Below are 18,420 nucleotides of genomic sequence, written 5' to 3'. Positions count from 1 at the left end.
CCGTGCATTGGTGGTCAGTGGGAAGAATTCCCCCCCACTGCATTGGTGGTCAGTGGAAAGAATTCTCCTCTTTACAGTGGTGGGCTGAATGCAACCTATATAGACAGTGAAAAAGATCATTAGTGTCATGCCACTGCACTAAGTGGCACTGGATCTGTCTCTGCATGCTCTCTCCCCCGGCTCTCTCTCCTCTCCCTCTCTTCTCATTGGGCCCCCCATGGAAGAAGTGGCCCCCAGGTCATTTGAGTTTGAGACCCCTGCTATATGCAGATAATATCTTTAATGATTGTATTCAGTAAATGTTTCCTTTTATTTCACAGGCCCTTATTTATATGATCTCCCACACTCACATTTTGACCATATAATCATCAGGCAAAATAGGCAGTAAAAAGGTGTTGGCACCACCCAGGGGCAGGCAAGCCCATAGGAGGACAAGCCAGCTCCTCAGGCTTAACACGTTATATGCCAGTGAGTGCAGAAACATCCCCACCATTCCAGTGCTACTGCTCACCTTCCTAGCGAAACTGTTATTCCTACTCCACACGGCCAGGGGGTAGGCAACCTCGGCACTGCAGCTGAGCTGAAAATACAAGTCAGGACTGTGGCTGTCAGTCTTGCAAAGCATCATGGGAATTGTAGTTCCACAACAACTAGAGTGCCAAGGTTGCCTACCCCTGCTATAGGCAACACTAGTCCTTTGCTCTCTGATTTGTGTTTTTGCCACAGATTCCGCACTACAGGTCCTCTTTACCAAGGGTGAAGGAAACTTGATCACCAAGAGGTGTGATTTGGATAACAAAATTTTGAATGGACAGCAGAAGTCTGTCTTACACGTGACTGGAGGGGAGTCCACTGCAGCAGTATTGTGCTCGGATGCCGGATCAGCCATATAATACTTCAGAATTTTATTTACATTTTTCTCCCACAACATAAAAAAAAAGAAGAAATGTATATAAAAAGATACACATCTGGTCGAGGTATTTCATCTTGTTTTAATTTATAACTGTTTGAAATCCAGTGACACTGACACACATACATACAACTACCACGGCCCGCCCCCTCCCTGTGCAGCGAGAGGGGGCGTGGCTTATGTTTGACCTGTCTTTTGTAAAATACAGTACTAATGAGTGGATTGCTACCTGCATGCATCCACGGCTGACACTACAGTGATCTCCATACTGTAACTCAAACAGTACAGCCATAAAAAGAAAAGAAAAAATATATTTATATATAATCAAAAGTCATAATTCTTTGAACCTATCCTGAGAGGCCTAGTGGTTCGGCCAGATAGTTAATGTTTGTTTGTTTGTTTTTCCAAAGATGCTACAGGCGGTACGTCCCTAGAACTCCTCAGTTATATAAATATGGAAGAATTTCATTTTGTACAGTCAACTACATTTCTGGCTACCCGTTAGCGTCCTACAGAAAGAGAAGGGCGTATGCTGGGAGGGAAGGAGGGGGGTGGAATAGGCGTTCCGGTGGCACGCAGTGGAATGAGTCGGCGCGGTCATAGGAATGTTCTGGCAGGTGGGCGTCAGTCGTCTTCAGTGCCGCTTCCTGAGCGTTCCTAGAAAGATTAGAACAAGCACATTAGCAATTCATTACATTACACATCTAAATACATTCAAGCCCCTCAAATGTTGTAGGATAGTAACAAAGGGGTCAAGACACCCCTAAAAAAGGAAGGGGGGGAGGAGTTAGTAGAGGCATACAGAAAAGGCTCCAATGTCCAGGAAACGGAATATAAAATCCTTACTAGGTGGTACAGTGGTACCTCGGTTCACAAACTTAATTTGTTCCACGATTCTGGTCGCGAACCGAATTGGTCGCAAACCGAATCAAACTGCGATCAGACCGCGATTGACTAGAGGAAGCCACGACCAGTGTCAGAGCGGGGAAGATGGCTGTGGTTGTGTTAGTCACCCGAAGCGGAGTTCGGAAACGGAAGCAAAATTTTGCCGAACTTCCTGTCCGCGAACCCAATTGTTTGCGTACAGAAGCGTTCGTGAACCAAGGTACCACTGTACTTTGTCCATACCACACTCCATAAGATGTTTCCTCAATCTCCCCCGACCAGCTGGAGGTGCAGACTAGAAGTCGGCTCCATCTTACACATCTTTTGGTCCTGCCCACGCCTCAGAGTTTTGGGATGCAATCACCCGAATTGTCAAACAATTCACAGGGATCTCCTTGATGGATACCCCGGGCAGCTATGTTGCTTCACCTATCTCAGCTCTTCAAGACCATCTATCGCAAATCTCTTCTGATCCATCTGATCAATGCAGCTACATAGTTACATAGTATTTGGGGTTGAATAAAGACACAGGTCCATCAAGTCCAACTATTGTGTGTATGCATTTATGTTTGAGCAGGTGTGTGCGTGTGTATGAGTCCATGTGAGATTTTGCTCTTAGCTATACCTGTACCCTTGTATGTTATGGTCTCCGAGGAACTCGTCCGGGACTTTCTTGAATGATTCCACACTCTTAGCTGAAATCACTTCCTGCGGCAGCGAGTTCCAGACCCTAACCGCTCTAACTGTGAAGAACACCCTTCGCCCTGTGTGTTGAAATTGTTTTCCCACCAATTTTTGGTGGTGCCCTCTGGTCTTTGTTACAGAGCTAACCGTAAAGAGTTTGTTAATAATGTTGCTGTCACCATTGAACAGTTTATACAGGAAAATCAGGTCCCCCCTTAATCTCCTAACCTCCAAAGAGAACATATTTAATTTTAACAACCTTGTTTCATTGTTCAGGCCCTCCAACCCCTTAATGAGTTTGGTTGCCCTCCTCTGGACTTTTTCCAGCTCAAGGACATCTTTTCTTAGTATCGGTGACCAAAACTGGACCGCATACGCCAGATGTGGCCGAACCAGCGATATGTAAAGTGGCAAAATTATAGACTTGTCCCTGCAATACATTCCCTTCTTAATACAGTACAGGACTCTACTTGCTTTGTTTACAGCAGCCTGGCACTGCGAGCTGTTCTTCAGTCTGCGGTCTATAATGACCCCCAAATCCTCAGTTTCCGACTTCCCTAGTGGCATACCCATAAGTGTATAGTCCATTTGCCTATTTTTAACTCCGAGGTGCATTACCTTACATTTATCGACATTGAACTTCATCTGCCATACAGTTGCCCACTCCCCGATTTTATCCAGGTCCTCCTGTAATGTTATAATGTCTAAATCCGTGTCTATTACCCTCCCAATTTTTGTATAATCAGCAAACACTTAGTCTTAGTCATAGGGGCAATCTCTTCCCACTGGGTTATGTCCGGGTCTTTGTCTCTCCCTATGTTTTAGCCTTTGTCTTAGCTTCAGTCCATGTTTAGGTTGTTGTCTGTGTTCTCTCTTGTGTTCACTTGTCAATAGCTTTATATTCGTGTCTGAACCCTCGAGTATAGTGTTTTCTATACCCTACCCTCACTTTTCCCTCCTTCCTTTTTGACCCTTCTTCCCCTTATCCCTTTCTCTGATCTTCCTTATGCGATTTCAAAGTGGTTAGCCGATGGACAGCGTTCACAATTTGTAATGGTATCCTGAAAATCTCACACGGACTATAGATACGTTGTCATGCTCATTGTGCTCCACAATTCTTCAGTATCATTCTTTAGCTTTAGTGTTTGCTTTGTCCCCCCCCCCCTTCTCTTTTTTGGGCTATACGTGCCCTACTACACATAGCTGTTCTGTACATACATCTGTGTGCATGTACCCGTTTGTCTGCTACCTAGGTTTTTATTGTGCTTGGTTTGTTTTTATGAAAATCTAAAAATGGAAAAAGAAAGAAGAAAGAAAAAGGCCCCAAAGGGCAATTTCTCTTAAAGTAACACTAAACTCAGGCGTTAAATCTTAAAAATACATTCAAGTACCTTAAGGCCTCATTCACACTGTAATCGGCCGGCACGTACAGCTCCGTGTTGCGTGCATGGCCGTATCGAGCAAACACTGCCAACAGGTTTGAAAGCCACTTACACAATTCTAATCTAAAGTGCCTCCTAGTGGTTGCATGTGGCACTGCAGAGAACTAGACCTGGTCTGCATTATCTACACACCCAACTCACCTCCTCCAGCTCCTCCTCAGTGTCATCATCGCTGACCACAGGCTTGGCCCTGCAACCCCTGCTGGTGCGCCTGCGCCCCTTCATACGTTCCTGCATTTTCTCCTTACGACCCAGCTTAATCTTCACTTTAACAGACCGAGCTACAAGACAGAATGAGACGAGAAGAAGCAGACTTTTATAAGAATGTTTTCAAATTTTAGAGAAGGAAAACATTTTAACGAAACGAGGGAAGAGTTGCACTCATCCTAGAAGTCTATACAATATTGTCAAATAGTGCCGCAGATTTGGACATTGGCAAGAAAGTTACAGCTAGCTCCATAAATTCAAACCCCCATATAATTTATAAAGCATTCTCACACTCAGATTCGGAGCCTTCCTCCTCTCCTTCCTCCTCTTCTTCACTTTCATCTCCTTCACTATCCTCCTCCTTCTCGATCTTCTGCCTCACACTGGTGAAGACCGACTGAAGCACAATGGAGTCTTCATATATCTAAATAACGGAGAGAAAAGTTGAATACAGAGAAAGTGGGTCAAACTCAATTTAACAATTTTACAAGTAATTAAAATCAAAGCACCAGGCGGCAGTAACTGTTTGTGGCCATCAAAGGACTGGAAAGGCAACATTAGAAAAAGCCCAGAGAGCCAAATAGGACTCTGTATCAAGAGCACCTATAGTAACCCACATAATGCTGGGGCTCAGGAGGGGACTGGAGGTAGACGCTGTAGTTTATTGTGCCTGTAAAAAAAACTTTTACACATGTTTTGGACTTGTGTTAGACGTGTAAACCGCTAATCTTCTGTCCATCCATACCGTGTATTATCACGGTACCTCTACATGGTTACATGGACAGGCACATTACCTCTATGGACTTAAAAGCATTTTGCACCGCTTACAATTAACTTATACGCCTTACAGTGGCTATATGCCATGGGACGAAAATGGGGCTCATCACTATCCTAGAATATCCAAAACTCTGTAAGCTGCGGGCTACGGCTTTTCTGCCCTTTGTACCAGATTGTTGAATCTAAACCAGTGGTTCTCAACCTGTGTAACCTCAGGACCCACATTTGTCCTTGGTCATTAAGTCACGACCGAAGGTGCACTGCATGGACCTCACGGCATTGCGGTACCGCTCGTTCCGGTGCAGACGACTGAACTGAGGGGAGGGAGGTGCATTTGGGGTGCCATTCAAATGAATGGCAAAGCAATGCACCCCCCGCACCAGAATGCATAGTAGGCAATTGTGTTGTACAGCGCGTTAATTTCACAGGACTGTTCGATTAACGCACTGTACTAGTGTGAACGGGCTCCCAAAAACACTGACAGACACACACAATCGCTCGCACAACCACAGACACAATCTCACACACTCCAAAAAAAATACATATATATTTCCTATTCCTTTTTTTTTTTAGATCCACCCAGTCTCCCTACCTCACGAGAACTGGAGTGGATCTTCAGCCTGGGGTCCAGTGTGGGCTGCTGTGCTGTGACGGAGCTCCATCCATATATGCTTTGCTTGTACAGTTCCTTTGTGCGCCCTGTAGGTGTCCGGAGCCAGAATGTGATGTCACTAGTCCAGGCACTGCTAAAGGACATGCAAGGAAGCTGTAAGCAATGCACATATGGATGGAGCTCCCTCGCAGCCATAGCTCCAACCCACCCCAAGCTGACCCTTGGCGCCGGGCAACATATTTTGAATGGCTGCTTGGTGTGAGAACTGACAGTGATGCACTAAGGGGAGGCTGAGAAGCCCCTCACCTAGAAAAGTAAAAGCCACGCAGTGACCCACTAAACACAGGGTCGTGACCCACTTTTGGGTCACAACCCACCAGTTGAGAACCAAGGATCTAAACTGACTATAGAAAGACTTTGGTACCAGCTTCTATTTACCAAGCTGTTCTGCTCAACACCATTTCGTTCCCAGCTTCTGTGCTCTACATGTCCGGCATCTCCAGATACCGGTGCTTACATGGCCATATTGTCACAGCAGATCGCCGGTTCATTATACCAGGACTTACCAAAGACCCTTCAAGGTTGAAGGTCTGAGCGTTCTGGCACAGCAGCATGACGTCTTTTTCCAGGTCATTTAGACTTCGGTACTTGTGATTCCTGATCCTTTCCTGGAGAAGAAAGAGGGTATATTAGCCACATAGTGGTGTAATTACTCGCATCAGAAGTCTGACTACATCTAAAACGCTTGCGCTTTACCTTGATCTTTCTGAAGTCCACAGGTTTGCGAATCAGTTCATAATACTCAGGCAGTTCTTTGCGGGAAGGAAGTTGAATGAAGACCTCGCTCAGCTGACGTCCTGTGGAGCTAATTCGGGGAAGAAGAAAAAAGAACAAAGTTAAAGTGTATGTAGAGTCAAAAACTAGAATTCAGCTATTCAAAAAACAGTGCTTTTGATTCAGCCCCTAGATTTCTCGTTACAGACACCTGTTTATCCTGCCAGTTTATAGGAGCAGGCATTACTTCATGTTGCAGGGTGAAAACGCTGTATACATTACATGCCCAGTCTCGCCCCTTAACCTTAGTGATTGACACCCTACCCAGCTCTAGATGACTACATCAGTGGACGAGAGCAAGCTCTGAGTTCACTCTCCGCCCACAGTGCTTGCCCAGCAGGATCTATGAAGAAACGGGTCTCGGGACTACAGAAAACCATCCAAAACAGGTACTTATAAGATGTACCCTTTCCCTATATTAAGAGGTATTGTCCCTGTACTGGGTTTATTACTCACTTGTCCTTCTGTTTTAACCATCTGCCTTTCCATCATATTGAATGGCCCAAAGATGACTTTGTTGACCTCTCACCTGTCCTTGTACTTGATGACTGCATCCACAGTCTTCTTCATCTTCTTGGTGAGGTTTGGAGGGTTGGGGGAAAGCTTCTCAGCTGGCGGTCTTCCTCTCTTCTTCTTCTTGCCCTCGTCATCTCTCTCTCTGTTCCGCGTGCTGGTGGTGGGTGTTGACATTCCGGGATCTATATCTCGCTTCCGCTTGCGGGTGGTCTTCTTGTGACGTACCTCCTCCTCAATTTCATCCAATGTACCCTCTTCAATGGCCTGCTTAGAGAGAACCACCACATTTATGACACTTGTACTTGAGCAGCAAAATGCTATGAAGGAGTGCAGGGGAAGGTTGTCTTTGTACTTGGCTCTTCTAAAGGATTACTATTTTTCTGCATTGTGGAAGCAGCATGTGTTAGTCCTACTCTAGCCCTGCCTATGAACATGTTTGATTGTCACACAGCATGGATAGTTTGAGGGGAGCATTAAGGGTTACCAGCTAAAGACCTCAGAACTCATCAACACATCCAAACCTAGGGCCACCATTGGAATTTATGCCTCACATGATCTAAAGGAAACCTGTCCTGAGAGAATCAAGCAGGCGTTTTTTTCCTTCTGAATATAGTGCCTGGTCATCAAGCTGATCCTCTGCTTTCAACAGCCTGAGTCGCTGTCTACCTTGAGCATTATGGCCATTTTACGTCATTAAAAACTATGCAGAGGGTGGTTTCCAATCAAACAGGTGCTGCCCAATAGACACACAGTGAGATAAGAGGATTGGCAAGAAACCTGACCCTGCACATTCATGGAAAATACGGCAACACATACAAAATATACATAGAAATAAGGGGCGGAACCCAGAAGACGGATGCCGGCATCGGCCGGAGGACACAGCGGGGATCGTGGACAAGGTAAGAGACGCTACGCTGTAATCCCGAGTGTGGTTCGGGGTTACCGCTTACGCTACTGAAAATGAACCCCGAGCCACACTCGGGAATACCGCCAAGGAGGTTAAAATCAATTTTCACTTGTATATTGTAAGAAACAAAAATCAAAAAAAATCATCGTTTTCTTTTATTGAAAAGTTTCAGTTAATGAAGTCATGTAACCTATTTGCATATGGGAAGGGATGGGCTGAAACCCTGCGGTCACTCTTTACCAACAATCTGCAAAGGCCAACTCCCTTGTAAATTAAAATTTTTCTTAATAAATCCTTAAAATCAATGTTCTATTTCCTATGTGTGTCAGGTGCTTTGGCAATACTGAAGCGATGTAGCTGCCTGGCAAAGACCAGGTATAAAATGCACCCGGAAGTGTCAGATACCAGCGGTGCCTCTGAAGGAGAGCAAAGATTTATCACTCCACCTGCTGCTAAAATAACGGAATTCTCTTCATTTTTAGGATCTCTAAAAGACCCCTCACGTACCACTCCACCTCCATATACGCAAGTTCCACATCTAGCCAGACAGATTTCACCTACTGGTAGAGCTGCAGACCATCCATAAAAACATTAGAGCTCTACAAATATTATTGAGCCTGAAAGTTTTCTGAGCTCTGCAAAGAGCAGTGCATGAATAGCATTGAAGTTTCCATAGATGCTGCCTGCAGCGAGGACCAAAAGTGAATGGCATTTCTATTTACACTGCTCAAGTCCTCCCCATACCTGTGTTATGCATCATCACCAAATAAGCATGATAACTACAACCAACAAGAACACACCTTCAGCCATTGTTTCTCTGTGAGAGAGTCACTGTAATCCACCTCCTTCCTATTACGGGAACCCCGACCAAACATCTTCTCTTCCTCCTCTTCACAGGTAAGGCGCTCCACCTCGGCATCATCTTTAAGGATCCAAGATGGCAGCTCATCCTCCTCCATCAGACGAGGTTTGCGCTTGGGGTTACGGGCTTCCTCTCGCCGCCTGTCCAAATCCATTCGCTGAAAGGAGAAAAGCAGCCATAAGAGAAGCTTACAGTTATCACACAAACTCAGTAACTTAATGTCACGTATGGAAACTTTTGTGATTAACCAGTCATGTGACTTACCATGAACAAATCAAACTCCTCCTCATGTCTTGCAATCATCTGATTCACAGTCTCATCATCAGGTACCTCATCTTCCTCCTGCACAATCAAGTGTTGTTTACTGAATAATGAACTCTATCAGAGCAGCACAAATGGAAAAAAAGAAAAAAAAATATGTTGAAAGTAAAAGGAGAAAATTGACAACAAAAAAAAAAGGGGGGAAATTGAAATTTGAAAAAAAGCAGAAGACTTAAAGACAGGAAAGAAAAAGGAGGGGTGGGGAAAAGGAAAGGAAAAGGAAAATGAAAGGAAAAGGAAAAGGAAAGGAAAAGAAATAACAAGGATAGGCTATAAGGAAAAGACAGAGGGTGGATAGGTAGTAGGTAGCAGGGGCAAAGGGAGAAAGAAAGGCAGTATGAAGGAATGGGGTGTCCCTGACCTCATCCTGCTCCTCATGCTCCAGAATGGCCTGCAGGAAAGCCTTCCTCTCATGGCTGGAGGATTTCTGATCAAACATTCCAGCCTGAATGACCTTCTGATCCACATTCAGCTTGTACTTGGCTGCTGCCAGGATCTTCTCTTCCACACTGTTCACTGTGCACAGACGCAGAACACGCACTTCATTCTGCTGTCCAATGCGGTGAGCTCGATCTTGGGCCTGCAAATCCTGTACAAAAAAGTGAAGACAGTATTAACAAGTCTGTTCCCAGATGCTTACCTGCCACTTAAGTTACCTATACACACAGATGGCTCAGTTGCCCAGTCTGCCTGCGTTTGTTAGATCAGGTCTATGGGTCCTGCCATTGCCTTCCTGCTCTCAGGTGGTTCCACTGGGCAGGTGAGAAGGCCTGACCTGACTGCAATACACTCTCCATGCAAAAAGCAGTGACAGTGCACCTTTCCTGTTTTTCCCTCCTGGCTCTATAGAAGTAACTTTTGAACTATATAGAAGTATACTGTATAAGTAAACATGGTGCTGGCCTCAAGCTTATTGGCATGGAGATCAAAATTGTGCTTTCACACCTGGTTACCCTCTACAATCTACTGGCAGATCTACAGTTCTAAACGCCAGAAGATTAACAAAACTGAACAAGTGCAGGTCTCTCCTGTATACCTGATGTGGGTTCCAGTCACTGTCAAAGATGACGACTGTGTCGGCAGACTGCAAATTGAGGCCTAAGCCCCCAGCACGAGTACTGAGCAGGAAGATGAAGTATTCTGATGTAGGTTCATTGAAGGTCTTCAATAACATACCACGGTCTTCTGCTTTAGTAGTTCCTGTGGAAATATTAAAGGATGAGACACTATATAATCGTACTATGTTATTGATTTTATTACCAGAGGCATATCAGGCCCTTTTTAAAAGGAAACCCTTCGTTAAAAGGACTTTTCTAACATAACAGGGACAGATTTTCATATAGAAGAGCCCTACTGTATGGCTTGCCTAATGTTGCCATCGCCATTACGCTGCCTTACCTAGTACAGCCTTCACTCGGTTCTATAAGAATATGGCCTCAGGATTGGTTTAGCTTTGTTCTGTGCTCCAGGTACCACTACTAGACCACACAGCCTGGTTCCAATCTCCAAATAAGAAAGCGAGCCTGTGGTTTGGGCACAATGTAGAATGTAATTCGCATGTTGGACGTAGTTTTATATGTGCAACTGGACCCCCAATCCTGTTAAAGCAACAACATGCACCAAATGTACCCGGAATAAGGGAATGTTTGATAATCTTGCTGCATTTCAATAATACGGTCATCGCCTAGGCCCAAGCATCATCTCCCAAGGGTGTGGGTGAAAAGTCCTCCAGCAAGATGGCCGCCGCAACACAAAGTACCAATCGAAGAAAAAGGTATGGCAAGTCAATATAGACGAATAGATCAACTGCACCAAGCCCGCAGGCAATAATAGTGACATATTCGTTGGACACAGATTTTGGGTACCGATTACACAGTACAGATCCTCTTTCAGATGCCCTGTCACCTAGGACACAAAACTTAAATGGAACTGTCTTTTTGTGCAGAGGTGTACAGCCAACAAGGGCAGGAGCAATGTCTTTTGCACTCCATCTTAATGTCCATCCTGCTAGGTGGCAGAACTGGTGGACACAGACCTGGTAGAGGTCTGTGTCCACCAGTGAACCTTTCTGCTATATTCTGTATATTCTGCTCTGATAATCTCCTTAAACAAATGAATCGATGAACATAAAACCTCCTTTAAACCGAACTGTTCATTAGAATAATGTAACTTACACTATGTTGCCAAAAGTATTGCGACACCCCCTCCAAATCATTGGATTCAGGTGTTCCGTGAAATTTACTTGTTACTAAGTATTCCACGGTCAACTGTTAGTGGTTTTATAACAAAGTAGAAGCAACTGGGAACACCAGCAACTCAGCCATGAAGTGGTAGGCCACGTAAAATGACAGAGCGGGGTCAGCGCATAGTGCACAGAAGTCGCCAACTGTTTGCAGAGTCAATAGCTACAGACCTCCAAACTTCGTGTGGCCTTCAGATTGGCACAACAGTGCGTAGAGAGCTTCATGGAATGGGTTTCCATGGCCGAGCAGCTGCATCCAAGCCTTACATCACCAAGTGCAATGCAAAGTGCCGGATGCCTTGGTGTAAAGCACGCCGCCACTGGACTCTAGAGAAGTGGAGACGTGTTCTCTGGAGCGACCAATCATGCTTCTCTGTCTGGCAATCCGATGGACGTGTCCGGGTTTGGCGGTTGCCAGGAGAACAGTACTTGCCTGACTGCATTGTGCCAAGTGTAAAGTTTGGTGGAGGTGGGATTACAGTGTGGGGTTGATTTTCAGGCGTTGGGCTTGGCCCCTTAGTTCCAGTGAAGGGAACTCTTAAGACATCAGCATACCAAGACATTTTGGACAATTTCATGCTCCCAAATTTGTGGGAACAGTTTGGGGAGGGGGGAGCTTCTTGTTCCAACATGACTGCGCACCAGTGCACAAAGCAAGGTCCATAAAGACATGGATGGGGGAGTTTGGGGTGGAGGAACTTGACTGGCCTGCACAGAGTCCTGACCTCAACCCGATAGAACACCTCTCGGATGAATTAGAGCGGAGACTGCGAGCCCGGCCTTCTCATCCAACATCAGTACCTGACCTCACAAATGCACTTCTGGAAGAATGGTCAAACATTCCCATAGACACACTTCTAAACCTTGTGGATGCCTTCCCAGAAGAGTTGAAGCTGTTATAGCTGCAGAGGGCGGAGCCAACTCAATACTGAACCCTACAGACTAAGACGCCATTAAAGCTCATGTGAGTGTAAAGTTCGGCGTCCCAATACTTTCGGCAATATAGTGTATGTTCGCGTATGAAGTCTGAAACCCACACAGTATTACTTCATATCACCACAGAATGCATAGAGGCTCATTAATGTTTTTGCAGTCTGGTTTAAGTTACTTATCTATTTACCATCTAATCTGAGGTATTTAAATCCGCGATAAGCAAAATAATCTTCCATGATGGTCATGAGGGTGGTCATCTGACAGAAGAGCAGAACTTTGTGGTTGGTGGCTCGCAATTTGGGAAGGATGCGGTCAAGGAGCTCGAACTTTCCAGAAGAACGGTAGAGGTCCTGCCTGCAAGGCACAGAAGGCAAAGCTTAAGCGGAGTTGTCGGCTTGCGATAATGAACAGTTATTTCCTTCTTAAGGCATCTTTCTTATCAGTAGAAATTAAGAGAAAAGTACTCACCCCTGCACAATGCCTCCTGTGAAGCCTAAGTGTTCGGAAAAGGATTCCTGCAAAGAAACAATGCCACAAAGTTTAGTGCCCTCTAGGGAAGAAAAGTAACAACATTTTCTTATAGGGAGGGAAGCCTTGAAGATGCTCTCTAGAAAACATAACGCAAATAGGACCTTGGCAGAAAAAGAACCCTGGGCCTCAGAGGTACAAGGCAGCAGTGCTGATCACTGAGCCAAGAGCAGCACAAGTGGTTTAGCTCACCTCTATATGCTGGAACATGTAAGGGTGGTTGCAGATCTTCCTAAGCTGCATGATAGTGTTCATCAGGGTCTTCGTACCACCTTTCCCCTGCAGGAGGAAAAAAATAAATATACATATTAATCTACAGAACAAGTCACCACGGGGGAGCAGTAGCAGAGAGAGTTACTGCCAACAAGCTTACCTTCTTATCTTTCTCTGAGCCATCTGTAAGGAGAACCCCCTTGGCCTGCATATGTCTGTACAGAACCCTTTGTAATGCAGACATGTCGCATTTAATGACATACTCAACCTAGAAGGAAAAAAAGATTCTCATGAAGAAACGGTAACACACTTATACAAAGAGAACAACAAGACTTTAAATCACAAGTAAGCCTTTAACATGTCCAGCCAATCAAGTAAGCCTGCAAATATATAACCTTTCACTCTTTCCTTTCTCCTGCTGTCCTGTGAGTGCCGTGATATGATTGTCTAATATCCTGCCTCTTGAAATATTATTCTATATCCTAATAAAGCTGAATGTAGACAGAGCTCCCTGCATATGGTTATTAAAGAGAGTTCTCCGCATTCTTTAATATGTGCCTAGAACGTAAATAGCTGACGATGGGCAAGGATGAGCAAAGACCATGTATATCAAAATGGATGTCGTCTTTCATATAACCTGGATAAACATATCTATTCATATCTATCTAATGCCATTATCCCATGGAATTATACTTTCTGTATATGCTTCCAGACAACCTGCCCTTATACAGAAATAATGAGGGCTGCTGGCACCGGCTCAGCCAAAGTACAGAAAACAGCAGTTTAATATTCCATCACGAAGGTGCATTTGATCTCAAGACGTACTGCATATCAATCACAACGCCTGCGATCAGCTGCGTTCTCGGTGCTCTCAAATTAGGAATGATTCATGAAACCTAGTAATATAGATCCAGGGCTACCAGACATGTATAGTAATATAGATCCAGGGTTACCAGACATGTATAGTAATAAAGATCCAGGGCTACCAGACATGTATAGTAATAAAGATCCAGTGCTACCAGACATGTATAGTAATATAGATTCAGGGCTACCAGACATGTATAGTAATATAGATCCAGGGCTACCAGACATGTATAGCAATATAGATCCAGGGCTACCAGACATGTATAGTAATAAAGATCCAGGGCTACCAGACATGTATAGTAATATAGATTCAGGGCTACCAGACATGTATAGTAATATAGATCCAGGACTACCAGACACACGTATAGTAATATAGATCCAGGACTACCAGACACACGTATAGTAATATAGATCCAGGACTACCAGACACACGTATAGTAATATAGATCCAGGACTACCAGACACACGTATAGTAATATAGATCCAGGACTATCAGAAACACGTGTAGTAATATAGATCCAGGACTATCAGAAACACATACAGTCATTTAGATAAAGATAAAGTACTATATACATCTAGCAGCTATAAATAGTTGATTCATGAAACCTGCCATGTCGCTTCCATGAAACAATCAGATCTCAGTTGTGATTATCTCAATTTACCTTTTCTGGCAGCTGAGCTTCCACTTCTTTCTTAAGCCTTCGAAGCAAGAAGGGACGGAGGACTTTGTGAAGACGACGAATAATTAGGATCGTTTCTTCTTCATTTAAATCCACCTGAATTAAAAGAGACAAACAAAATTGTGTTGAGAAAATAACTCCTTATTCATGGAAGGATTAAAACTGTAAGAACAGGATACAACTAATATCTGACCATAACAATAGAATTTCTGGACTTATCATAATATTCTTTTTCTGGTTCATTGACTGACACAGCTGTTGCCTGAAGAGTAACTATATACAAAAGGGGTTATAGTGCCTTCTAAAGGAGTAGGATGCTAGGTGCACAATAAAACTAAACAGGCAGCTAGGAGGACAACTCTTAGGTGGCCTAAAAGAGAACTATGGCCAAACCTTATTTGGCGTTCGCGCTCTTTTGGGCCACAGGGGGACATTTACTAATATCCTCCTGTGACCCAAAACATAGCATTGCCATATAGAAAGCTATTGCCCGCTATATTCTGACAGCACAGAGCTGCACTGCAGCTGAAAAACATCCCGACAATATTGTTCGGATCCCTCCCGCCCCCTCCCCTGCCTGTCCCTCCAGTCAGCGCTGGAGGAACAGAGAGGGGAGGGAAAAATCCCTGCGGGGAGTAGGGAGCGGTGACCAACTTGGCCTGCAAAAGCCCCTGAGCCTCCCAAAATCACCCAACAGAGACTGGCAGGTAGGGGACAATAAAAACAGGAAAACGGATGCAAAGGCAGCTAGGAAGACTGTCGGTGCCACAATTATGGACACAAGCCACTCCTTCACCTTGAACCTAAAATGGTAGCTAGAAGGATGGCTTCCATAGCTGGCTTAAACACCACCCTCCCCAGAGAGTGTCAGTTTTACGACCTAGCATTAAGGAGTAAAGACCTGTTTATTCTTCCAGCTTGTTGTATTACTGTTTTTCTACTACTATCAAGCCGCTGGCTGCCGAATAGGTTGGAGTTGGCCCTGTCACTTAGGCCGATACAAGTTTTGCAGAATAGAGCTTTTTAGACAGCCTAGATCCAAAAATCTGGGTTCTGTGGCCAAAGTGAAATGTTGCAACACGAAGCCCAATGTAGTCTGTCATTTGTGACCAGTGCACTAACAGTACACACAGGCTCCCGCTGTCTGAGGTACAAGGCAAGGTTGACGTAGTAAGTACTGATCCAAAACCAAGCAAACACTAATGCTTATTGGCTAGACTGGAGGGACTACAAGGATCAAACTCCAACCTCTCCGACAGTCAGCGGCTCGATAGTAGAAAAAAAATAGTACAGCAAGCTGGAATAACAAACAGGTCTTTACTCCTTAATGCTAGGTGTAAAACTGACACTCTGGGGGGTCGTGGATACGCCAGCTACGGGAGCCATCCTTCTCGCTACCGGTTTAGATTATTTGTGTGTACCTAGGGTCTATACTCCTGTAGATGGCATTAGAACTCACTTGAATATGGTTGACCTTCAACCAACAGCTGTGAACGAAAGAGAAAAGGCCTTTTTCTTTAATATCTGATTTTCTCCAAAGAAACCAGGCTCAAAATTCACAGATTATCTGAAGCCTAAACTTCATCTTTTTTGTTTTGGATAAAGTAGAGAACTAAAATGTTGGATTTTCTATTACCTACTCTCCCTGTGAAAATGATCACCAAAACAATAGAGAGAATGCATCTTCCCAGCAGGAATACAGATTTTAGGTTTCTCAATGTATAGATAAGAATTTGTTACAGAAAGCTGGTCCAAAATGTTTCCACATGTCAGGCCCAGGTTCTTATACAATTAAATACCTTTTCTCCGGTCATTGCAAACGGAGCGTTGAACCACTGCTCAAACGTGCTGCAGCTCTTGAAGATAGTTGGCAGCAGGAAGTTCAGAAGAGCCCACAGCTCGGGCAACTTGTTCTGTAGTGGGGTACCAGTGAGAAGCAGACGACGAGGAGCCACATAGTGAGTATTAAGGACTTGAGTTAGCTTGCAGTGATGGTTCTTCATACGGTGACCTTCATCTACAATCATATACTTCCAACGGATCTAGAAGGCAGAACCCAAAGCTGAGAACCAGAAGCATGACTATTCATAGATCTTTTCAGATTCAGTAATGAGGGATTGCTCTTACTTTGGCCAGGATGTGCTTGTCCTTAATGATATATTCATATGTAGTAAGCAGAACATTGAATTTTCCACTGCGGAGTATAGGGACGAACGCACGACGAGCAGCAGGGGATCCCTAGAGAAGAAGGTATAGATTACCGAGAGCACTGCATTGTGGGTGCATAACAGGCACGAATGATGTATTGAACACAGTTCAATCTCCCTTATTTACCTTGTATGATACTTTCACCACAGATGGTCCCCACTTGTCAAACTCATAAACCCAGTTGGAGAGTGTCCTGAAAGGAAAGTTGAAAAGGATTAAAGTCTGAGCAGAACGGTATAGGCCTGTAGCTGGTCTCAGAAACAAAGCTATGTGATAAGAGCTTTATTAAATTGCAATAAAACTATGCCTGGTGTGTGCTCTTTTTAGGGGAGAGCTTGAATGCACTGGACTGCGGTGCAATTGATGGGAATATTCGTTAGGGAAGAATACTTTAGACCCCTGGTACCAAACCAACTGTTTGAAGGCCACATTATGCCCTTTGGTACTTGTTCTGCAGGACTTGAACCCCAGAAGTTTATTTTGGGAGTGGGAGCATGGCTTTGCATAAGGATAATAGCAGTGATCTCTACCAGCTTCAGGTAAATGTCCCCAGTCACCATCTTCTGTAGCAGGTCTTAAGTCTCTAACCAAACCTGGTAACATCTCTGACCACCATTTTCTGTAGAATATCTGCAGTCTCTCACAGTACTCTCTTGTATTACTTATACCGAACACTATGTGTAGCCCTTTGGTGATGTATGGGGTACACTGCATTAGTACTCATCCCAGGCTTATGATAAACACAGCCATTTGTATATGTGGAACAGGGGCATTCTTCCATCCTGCGGGATGAAGTCTACCTCAAGGATAGAGAATGGAGGTGGCACTTTGTTCTAAACCCAGCAAACCTCACTCTTCAGAAGAGCTGTATACAGTTACTTACGAGAGTGGCACTATGATGAGGAACGGCCCATTGATGCGCTTGTGTTCCATGAGGTATGTGATCAGAGCAATGGTCTGTATAGTTTTCCCGAGACCCATCTCATCAGCCAGGATCCCGTTCAGGTTGTTGTTATACAGCGACACGAGCCACTCCAGGCCTTTGACCTGACAATAGTAAGCACACTGGGTGAGAAGAAGCAATGATACAAAATGCTACAACAGGACTGTTTTTTTTCTCCTGAAGGTCTAATGCAGAGATAGTCACATGTGTATAATGGTCAGCATTGTTAATAAGAACGGTATAATGGCCTTGAAAATGTCTTGTTGAACCAGATAGCCATCTCTGGTTGCAAAACCAGAAAACTGTGTAATCCCAAAAAGTTGGGGAAGTCTCACAAAAGGCTGCAGCCCCAAAGGTTTTGAGATGCAATCCAAAAATGTGTAGCATTGCTGTGCCTGTCAATTGCAGGAGACCAGAGGCAGAAAACCTTTCACATATCTGGGGCCTATGATATTTAGGACTCTGACAGCCAGGTATCAATCCTGTAAGAATTGCATTACTGGATAGCAACCAGTGGAGTAGACATGTCCTTAGAATGCTAGTTGTAAACATTCTGCAAGCTGTATGGAAAGGAAAATAGTTTGAAGCAAACAAAAAACCCTAATAAAGGGTCTGCACAACTTTACTCACAATACAAGTCCATAATAATGCAAAAGCAGCTTAGGAGGAGGTCACCTGCAGATCAGATGCACCCGATCTGCAGGTGAAGGAATTCAGATGCAACTCAGAAGCATCTTAAACCAATTTTAAATGCAAGCTGAATGCATCTGAAAACATGCTCTATTTACCCATCTACAATAGACCCTAAACAGTAAACATGGCTTCCAAAAAAGGTTTCCCTGCCCCCCCCC

The 18,420-nt window shown here is 44.4% G+C and overlaps 1 protein-coding gene across 5 annotated transcripts in view; it reads right to left on the bottom strand.

Moving 5' to 3' along the window:
- Nucleotides 1–972: 972 nt before the first annotated feature.
- Nucleotides 973–18,420, bottom strand: part of SMARCA4 (SWI/SNF related, matrix associated, actin dependent regulator of chromatin, subfamily a, member 4) — a 31,266-nt gene continuing 13,818 nt past the window's right edge. For 2 of the 5 annotated variants that reach the window (XM_018570669.1, XM_018570670.1), the window contains exons 16-34: nt 17,510–17,673; nt 16,753–16,819; nt 16,546–16,656; nt 16,218–16,460; nt 14,401–14,514; nt 13,035–13,142; nt 12,854–12,940; nt 12,602–12,648; nt 12,321–12,487; nt 9,995–10,158; nt 9,320–9,547; nt 8,902–8,979; nt 8,576–8,794; nt 6,882–7,132; nt 6,275–6,383; nt 6,085–6,186; nt 4,420–4,552; nt 4,063–4,202; nt 973–1,567 (exon numbers count right to left, since the gene is read on the bottom strand). In XM_018570669.1, coding sequence (XP_018426171.1) covers nt 1,535–1,567; nt 4,063–4,202; nt 4,420–4,552; nt 6,085–6,186; nt 6,275–6,383; nt 6,882–7,132; nt 8,576–8,794; nt 8,902–8,979; nt 9,320–9,547; nt 9,995–10,158; nt 12,321–12,487; nt 12,602–12,648; nt 12,854–12,940; nt 13,035–13,142; nt 14,401–14,514; nt 16,218–16,460; nt 16,546–16,656; nt 16,753–16,819; nt 17,510–17,673 — 2,565 coding nt within the window. In that variant the 3' untranslated portion in view covers nt 973–1,534. Of the gene's footprint in view, nt 1,568–3,697; nt 3,700–4,058; nt 4,203–4,419; nt 4,553–6,084; nt 6,187–6,274; nt 6,384–6,881; nt 7,136–8,282; nt 8,285–8,571; nt 8,795–8,901; nt 8,980–9,268; nt 9,548–9,994; nt 10,159–12,320; nt 12,488–12,601; nt 12,649–12,853; nt 12,941–13,034; nt 13,143–14,400; nt 14,515–16,217; nt 16,461–16,545; nt 16,657–16,752; nt 16,820–17,509; nt 17,674–18,420 lie in introns of all 5 variants that reach the window. The other 3 variants (XM_018570671.1, XM_018570672.1, XM_018570668.1) reach the window with 3 other exon arrangements.

The sequence above is a fragment of the Nanorana parkeri genome, unplaced genomic scaffold (assembly GCF_000935625.1).
Source record: "Nanorana parkeri isolate BGI_ZX_2015 unplaced genomic scaffold, ASM93562v1 scaffold1570, whole genome shotgun sequence".
Lineage (NCBI taxonomy): Eukaryota > Metazoa > Chordata > Amphibia > Anura > Dicroglossidae > Nanorana > Nanorana parkeri.
This window is presented reverse-complemented; position numbering and strand designations above follow the sequence as displayed.